The 8775-nt window shown below is 25.8% G+C and overlaps 1 protein-coding gene across 1 annotated transcript; it reads left to right on the forward strand.

Annotated features, from left to right (window-relative positions):
* Nucleotides 1-1660: 1660 nt before the first annotated feature.
* Nucleotides 1661-3334, forward strand: ENODL1 (early nodulin-like protein 1). The gene is made up of 2 exons (XM_012221220.4): nt 1661-2068; nt 2248-3334. Exons 1-2 carry the CDS (start codon nt 1900-1902, stop codon nt 3072-3074), a joined length of 996 nt encoding a protein of 331 aa, XP_012076610.1. The 5' UTR covers nt 1661-1899; the 3' UTR covers nt 3075-3334.
* Nucleotides 3335-8775: the final 5441 nt, after the last annotated feature.

The raw sequence follows: 8775 nt of genomic DNA on the forward strand, positions 1-8775 counted from the left end.
ATATTACCAAAAAACTCTAAAAGTATTCACAAAATAGAAAAAGAACATTTTATAAAATAATAAAACATAAAAAATAGTAAATTTTTTCAAGATAGATTAGCTTGACTTGGTTTATTATGTTTTTAATTTATATTATAGATATTATATACTAACGTGTTAAAAAAATTTCTTTTAACATGTTATATGCTATAACAAAATATTGTATTTTTTAACATGTTATATGCTATATCAAAATATTGTTTTGTTTACATTTTTTTAATGAGTATTATTTTCTATTTTATATTAAATAATAAATCTTATAATATATACTTTAATAAATAATAACAAATTATGTTTTGCTCTTTATAGAATAAGTTCCTTTTAGGAAATAATTATAGCCAATCATATAACTGTAGAGTACCATTGTAAATTAAGCACCAATATAATTTTTTTTATTAATTTCAGGTCCATTGGGATTCAAATTTTTAACTAATATTTTTAAAAATAAAATTTAATACTCTTAAGCCTAAAATCATTAAATATTTATGGTTGTCTGTATTATTTTTTTATATATTAAAGTTAAAGAAATATGATACTTATTACTAGTTAGTTTGTTACTATTACCAATAACAGATTTTAAATTTTCAACTATGAATTTTTTTTCCAAAAATCAGTTTTAAACGTGGAAAAAATTATATCTATTGAACTAATAATTTTTTTTTTAAAATTTTGGTATAGTACTTTTGTAGTCATATTATTATTTTACTGCTGCTAAACCCAAGCCCAAGCCGCTTACATACAATAAGAAAAAGGGCAACCATGCTGCTCACATATCAACGACTGTAGAAGAACTAGGAGCCAATGGCCCTTGCGATAAGGGATAACAAAAAAAAGAAATCCTTGGCCCCTCGATCAATGTCCATTTACCCGAAAGCTGCAAGGCTAGAAAAAAGTCAGAGACAAAAAGATATAAAATGACGATTGTTCAAGAACCATAACTAATGAAAATCAGGACTTACCAGCGGAGAAATCTTACAAACAAAATTCAATCACATTTCACCCTTTTTTCCAATAGCAACTTTAAAAAAATAATAAAAAAAGGATAGATATTCATACAAAATAAAATAGAATAAAAATATATATATGCAAATGACACTTAAGGGGCTATCACAGGTGGAGTTTGCATCGGAGAAAATTAAACTCATTGCTCCAGTGTTGTTTGTCACTGACCTACTCTCATTTGGATTAATTCAGTATGTGTTGTGCAAGAAATTTTATTTTTTTATATTTGCACGAGTTATTTAGACTCGTGTCTATATAAACGGTCCACAAATTTAACTAATTTTCATTCACCTTCAGAGATAAAAAGGCTGATCCGAAAGAATTTACATTTGTGAATAATTGAACAGATAACTTAAGTAATAACGATCACAAGAAAGTTTCACTGTTATATTAAATAAAATTTGCATAGATATATATTTGAGTTAAAGAAATTGATTTGGAAAAAAATATTCAGATTGCTTAAATAAAAAATAAATATTAAATAATCGTATCGTGAGAAAATTCTGTTAGGACCCAAAAATATATATATATACCGCAACTTTAAACACTAATGTAGTATCATCGAGTAACACACGCTTTTCCATATATTTGCCTCCTTTTGCTACCTTCAAACGCTATAATTCAACCCGTTACTACCCTTTTCCCTCTGCGATCTGTCTCTCTCTCTCTCTTTTAATTAAAAGAAAATCCCAAAAATCTTCACCTTCCAAATTAGCTTTCTGGTAACAATTCATCTTCCAAATCTATATTTCTCTCAGATTCTTCATTATACGCATATATATATATAGATACACACACTCGATAGATAGGGTTTTTAGTTAGGCATATACACTCTGTTTTCTCTGTTCCACTTGAAAGATGATTTCTTCTCTGTTTTTCATCCTAGTTCTGTTTGCTTCTTTTTTTATCTCCTCCTCTATCGCTTACAACTTCTACGTTGGAGGCAAAGATGGTTGGGTTTTGAAACCTTCTGAGGATTACAATCACTGGGCTGGCAGAAACAGATTTCAAGTCCACGATACACTCAGTATGTTCTTTTCTCATTCATTTTTAATTCTAGTTTTTTCACTCTTATGATTGCTCTGATCTGCACCACTGAAATAAAAATTTGATCTTTGATCGATTTGTGGGTATTGATTGATTAATATTATTTGGATTAAAGATTTGAACTTTCATTGATTTTCTTCTTGGTTTCTTTTCTGGTAGCTTTTAAGTTCAAAGAAGGGACAGACTCTGTTTTGGTTGTGAAGAAAGATGATTACTATAATTGCAACACAAAGAATCCAATCAAGATTTTGAGTTCTGGTACCTCTGTTTTTCAATTTGATCATTCTGGTCCTTTCTTTTTCATTAGTGGAAATCAAGAAAATTGTCAAAAAGGACAAAAGCTAATTGTTGTAGTTCTTGCCATTAGACCAAAACCAGCTCCTATAGCCCCTTCGCCACCATTAACACCACCACTGCCACCATCTAAACCACCTTCCATTGCCCCAAAACCATCATCCCCCAGTGTCTCCCCTGTCTCATCCCCACCATCTATAACACCAAAACCACCAGTTATTTCCCCTGCAATACCTACAGTTCCTGCAGTTTCCCCTGTTTCTCCTTCTTTAGCTCCATCACCAACAGCCAAGACTCCAGTTATATCTCCCGTACCGGCGAAATCTCCATCCCCATTAGCAAATGCTCCTTCACCGGCAATATCTCATGCACCCAAGTCTTCATCGCCGGCTAAATCTCCATCTCCGTCTCCTACAACCACTCCACCTGTTTACTCTCCGGCGACATCTCCATCTCCGTCAATCACAACGGCTCCGCCTGTTTTGTCTCCGGGAGCTGAACCGGCTGAATCACCTGAGGGAGGGTCAGGGCCAGCATCTTCACCGGGCTCTGGTGAAACGGCGGCGATCACTGCACCGCCTCCAGGTGGTTCTGCTTCATGGGCTGTAACTCCTTCAAAAATGATCTCGTTTGGTGTTACTATTGCTATTACTGTCGTTTTTGGTGCATTTCATTGGGGAGCTTATTTTTGAATAATTTGGTGGTTGATGGGTTTCTTTTGGAGTTTTAGTTTTTAATTTTTAATTTTTAATTTTATTTCATTTGGTTTTATTAGGATTTTCTCAGTTATTATTATTTTTTTTAATTATGGTTTGGTTCTGCTTTATTTGAATATATGCCCATGACATTTTCTTCTTTTCTTTTTTTTGTTTTATTGAGTTTCTGTATGTACTTGTAATGAACGAGCAATTTTTTATTTTACTTTAATAATAATTCAAATCTTTTTTTATTATTGCAATTCAATACATAAAATAATACTTCAATCTTCCAAGAAAAATTTGAAGGTACCCTCAATTTTAAGGTCCGCATATTAAATATTTTAACTATTAAAAATATATTTATTATATATTTGAATTTGTAAAAAATTTACAATTAATATAGTTTTGTACAATTTGGCAATTACTAAAAGTATGCATTTTTTTGACACAAATTATTAGAAATATAGTGATTTTAAGATGTTTAATCATTTGATAATTATTTAATTAAATTAAATATCAGATAAATATAATTTAATAAGTTAAAAACATAACATGTTCAATAGGTATAATTTTAACGATTAAAAAGTTTAATTGGTCAATTTTAGACTTAAAAATACCATAATTTTTTATTTTTATCGTAAAAGGTACATTCAATTTATGCATTTATACCATGATTAGATATTATCATAATTCAAATGCTTGTCCAAACTCAAAAAAAATGAAATATTTTGTTCATTTTGGCTATTGAACTTTTAAAATATTATTTTTCTTTAATTTTTATTAAAGAATTTATTTAATGTCTTTAGTTAGTGACCTTAAATATAAGGTGTTAAACAAGTTAATTGTGAAAAATAAAAATTAAAGGGTTTAATGTAAATAAATAAAAATTTAGGGACTTAATAGCCAAAGTAGATAAAGTTGAAGCACTTATTTAGGAATCCCTTTTTCTTTCTTTGGCTAAGTGTTGACTTTTGAGTAACATATCAAATGGCATCTTATTTCATTTCCAATATATGCAATGCAATGGATATAGAAAATTACAATGCATTTAAATGTCAATTTATTTATTTTTAAATAATTAATGATATTATTATGGTTTAATTTAATGTAATATTATTAATAGAAAATCATTTATGCAATTCAAAAATTTATAAATTATGAACATTTTTTTAGCTTAAACTTAAAAATTAACTTCTGATTAATATGGTATAAGGTAAATTACTTACTCTTTTCTTTTTTTTTCTTTTTGAATGAAGTAAATTACTTACTTTTGATAACTAGCTATGCCAATATTCTTGCTAGTAGTTAATAACAAATCACCTTATTTTCACTAAATTAAACATTTTAACTTTTTTGTAGAAAATTTAAATCTAAATTTAATTTGTATATTTAAAGATTTAAGATTTGCATTATAAATAGAAACTCATAAACTACAAATTTTTGTTAAATAGGCATATGAATGAATATGAAAGTTGTGGATTAAAACTCTATATGTTAATTTACATTTTGTTTCTTAATGATAGCAAATATAAGATAAAATTGTAGAATCTCTATTTTAAGGACCCTATTTTCCAAGACCACAATTAAATTAATTAATTAATATTAAAAATTAAAATGTTCTCGACTAATTTGATATATTTTGAAAAATAATCATTTGCTATATATAGAAAAATTAATATTAATATTCTAAATATGGTAGTGAATTTTGATCTTATCAATATTATGGAAATAAGTTATATAATATAATGGATTATATATATGATTGTTACCAAACAAGTAAAATGCAAAATAATCAAATAAAATATAATTATCATTAAATATCAATGGAAATAAATTCATAATCTAACCTTTTAATTATTGTCAAAAGTCAACCGTAAATCATTAAATGATTAATACGGTATGAGTGTTCAAATCTTTACACTAATTAAGAAAATATTTATTTAAATATTTCCTTAACGAAAATTATTGGGAAATAATTTTTTTTTTTTTACAAAATAAATTTTCGAAGGAGGAGAATCATGCCATGAAGTGAGAAAATTATATTCTCTGTCAACTCTATCAAAGTTATAAAATTTTGTATTAAATTATTTTCAGTAAGTGATTGGTTTCATTTATGTAAAGAAATAATATGTTATTTTCAACTTTATTCTTGTAATTTATTTTTAATTAATTAATGAAATATCTCTTTTTTATAAAAAACGAGAATTTTCTTTATAATATTGAAAAATCTTGTTGATAACAAAAATCAAATAATTGCTTTTGTTAATTGATACTAGTAATTATTTATGGAAAAATAATTATTTCGGTCCTAAAAGTCAATTCAATTGACTTATTTAGTATCTGAAATTCAATTTCATCTTATTAAATGATGTTTCTATCTAAAATCAAATGTTTTTTCCGTTAAATGAGGTTAAAAGGTAAGAGAGAAGAGAGATGACGAGTTTTAATTTTTGATCAATATTTATTTTAGTTATTAAGGAGTTTTTTAATTTTTTTTTCATCCTGTTTTAATGGAAAAAACTCTAAATTGAAATGAAATGACTATTTAACAAGATGAGATTGAATTTTAAAAAATAAATACTTAATAGTCCGAAGACAAATTAATTAATTTTGTAAAATTTTGAGTCCGAAATAATTATTTTCCGATTGGTTTAATTTTCTGCGTTTCTTAATAGGTCTAGGATAAGTAGATGTCGATAAGGTCCACATCTAGAAAGGTCATAATCTTGTGATATGTGTGATTTCTACTGATCATACTTTTTTTGCCACAATTTTAATTGAATAAACCATATAAAATAATAATAATAATAATCATGAATATCTTCTTCAAATTAATTTATATATTTTCTAATTTACAAATAAAATTTATTTTGTATATAATTTTTTTAAATTTATAAAATAGAAGCAAAAATTATTTATAAGGTAATTATTGAGTTATAATTTAATTTTATCAGATAGAGATAGACCATAATATTAATTAATGGTTGTTAATTTGTTGCCACGAATATGCCAAATGGAAAAGAAGAGGCTAAAAAAATTAGGTAACCAATTAGATAATGCCATGTTCAAAAGTGGAAGAGTGTTCTGGACCTATGAACCTGATCCTGATGCTGATGCTTTGATCAAAATCATAATCACCGTTCATAAATATGCAAAATTTAATATCTTTAATAAAAATTTATATATTCTTCAATTTGAAAGAGACTTTCCTCAATACAAGTTTTAAATAGAAAGAGATGTAATTAGGTTAGGTAGGCTTCTTCTTTCGGATTCACACTTTATGACCAGAAAAAATATTTTCTTGTTGTGTTTAGCACAAATAGCAAAACTACTGAATATATCCTTCATATTACATAATTCAAGTTAAACCCTAATTAATTTGAAAATGACAAATCATTTTATAATAATAATAAGATCATTGACTCATTAACTATGACAACAGAGTTTTATATTTGATTTATATAAATATTTATAATACTTGATATTATTATTAATGTACTATATTTCGGAAAAAATAATTATTAAATGGAAATAGATAATGTATTTGAATTGAGAGAAAGTCAGATTATCGAATTTCTATTATATTTCATGTGCCTTGACTAACTAAAAATGGACTAATTACGTTTTTAATTAAAAAATGTATAGAAAATAGCATTACTTATAGAATATGGCCAAAATGACCCTAGTATAGCTTCAATCTTTTGTCGTAGCTTGGTGGTTACAATTTTGTTTTATATTAATTAATTAAATTTTTTAGTGCATGACTCGTGACTTTATAAATATAAATACATTAGCAAGTTTGTTATTATTTGCCATCTATTATAATATCATTCAAATTAATTAAATAGTGAGTAATGTTCAACATTAAAGTTTATTTTTAATTCAAATTTCAAATTTTTTCCTATGTTATTTTATCTAAAATTATTAATTTTAGTAGGATAAATATTTGTATATTACAAGTGTAAATAGTAAAATTATAAATTTGTAGTAAAGTTATTTTCTTTGTAAACAAATGAAAATAATTTTAATTTTTTTTCTCTTTTTCTTTTCTCCAATTTAAACATTGATTGAAAAATAACTAAGAAAAATAAAATAGTAGAATGCTTCATTATTATTTTATAATGGAGAACTTTGACTTATTGGTTTTATTAGAATAATATCTATACTTAAAATATAAATTTACAATAATATCATTTTCTTTTCTCCTTAATTTAGGCATTTGCAAATAAAGAAAAATAATTTTATTTTCTTTCCTTTTATATTTTTAATCCAAATATAGAAAAAAATAAAGAAAAAAGTAAATAGTTTTCTAGTTTTCTCTATTATTTTCCTTTCTATATTTTATTTTTTCCGTGTTTCAAACAGACTGTTTCACTTTTTTATATATATATATATATATATATATATATATATATATATAATTAAGGTATGTAATCCTGTATTTTTACTCTTCTAGTAAATGTAATTTCTTACTCTTCTAATAAAATGTAAAATGTCTTTTTCAGGCATCAAATTTGTATTTTCGTCTTTTTAGCAGTGTAAAATAAAAATAATATATACTCTTTTAGTAAAATGTATTTTTCAGATATCGAACTTGTATTCTAATTTTTTTGGCAGTGTAAAATAAAAATAATATTGCAGGGCTACACAACATGGGTAATCCTCCTTTTAGCTCACTAAATTCGTAAAAACAATCGTAGTTAAGAAGACTCGAACTTTAAACATCTTATTCTTCACATCGGTGAAAAGATCAATTTGACTACTACTTAATTGACATTAATTTAATAACCCTGTTTCACTTGTCCTAATAAATAGAAAATTTTTACCTAGACCGTGTCTATGGCCGTACTCATAGACCAAATTAATAAAAATAAAATTTCTTATTAAAATGTGGATATTTCTAAACATACATAAAAAAAAAGTCAAAATAATTTTTTAAAAATATTTATCGTGATTGATTTGTTCCGGTTATGGACATGATCTAGCCAATTAATTATAGTGATTACTGGAATAAAATAAGCATTTTTAACAGTTTTCACTATTTAAAAAGTGCCACGTTTATTAGGACAGGAGAAATTAAGAGCCTGCTGACATGACTTCACTTGTCCATGTAATTTTGCCACGTGTAAGACTTACTTACTTCGTCTTAGTGGGCTTGGTTTACAAGTTACCGTTTTGCAATTATTAAGAACCGCTCCATCAGACCCACCTTCCGTACAACGAAATTCCCCAAATTCATATTTAAAAAAAAAATCAATTTTTAAAATATTAGAAAAATAAAAAGACTCATGCTAACAAGATTTTCACCGTAACATGTCAAAATGCCTATAATGCTTTCAATAGGTTTAACGAGACGGATTTTATTTTATCCATCATGGAATTTTTATATATTTGAAAATTGTGTCAAAACTAATTTAGATTAAACATAATTTTCGAAATATATAAAAAAATAACAATAAATAGATAAATAAATGGACTTATTAGTTTGTAATAAGAGTCGTTGTACCGTACTATTTCTGTTTCTTCTTTATAGCCGTTAAAGCTTTGGGGTTCATGAGGATGGGACCTCAATAATACCGACAGATGCAAGAGCTGGTAGGGGTCTTCATTATTGTTTCTCTAAAATTTGAAAATTGTATTTTTAGTTTAAATTAAATACTAAATTTTATTTTAATATATATATTTTATATTATCC

This window comes from Jatropha curcas, chromosome 7, assembly GCF_041381405.1.
Source record: "Jatropha curcas cultivar XTBG-Jc1 chromosome 7, XTBG_Jcur_1.0, whole genome shotgun sequence".
In the NCBI taxonomy this organism is placed as follows: Eukaryota; Viridiplantae; Streptophyta; class Magnoliopsida; order Malpighiales; family Euphorbiaceae; genus Jatropha; species Jatropha curcas.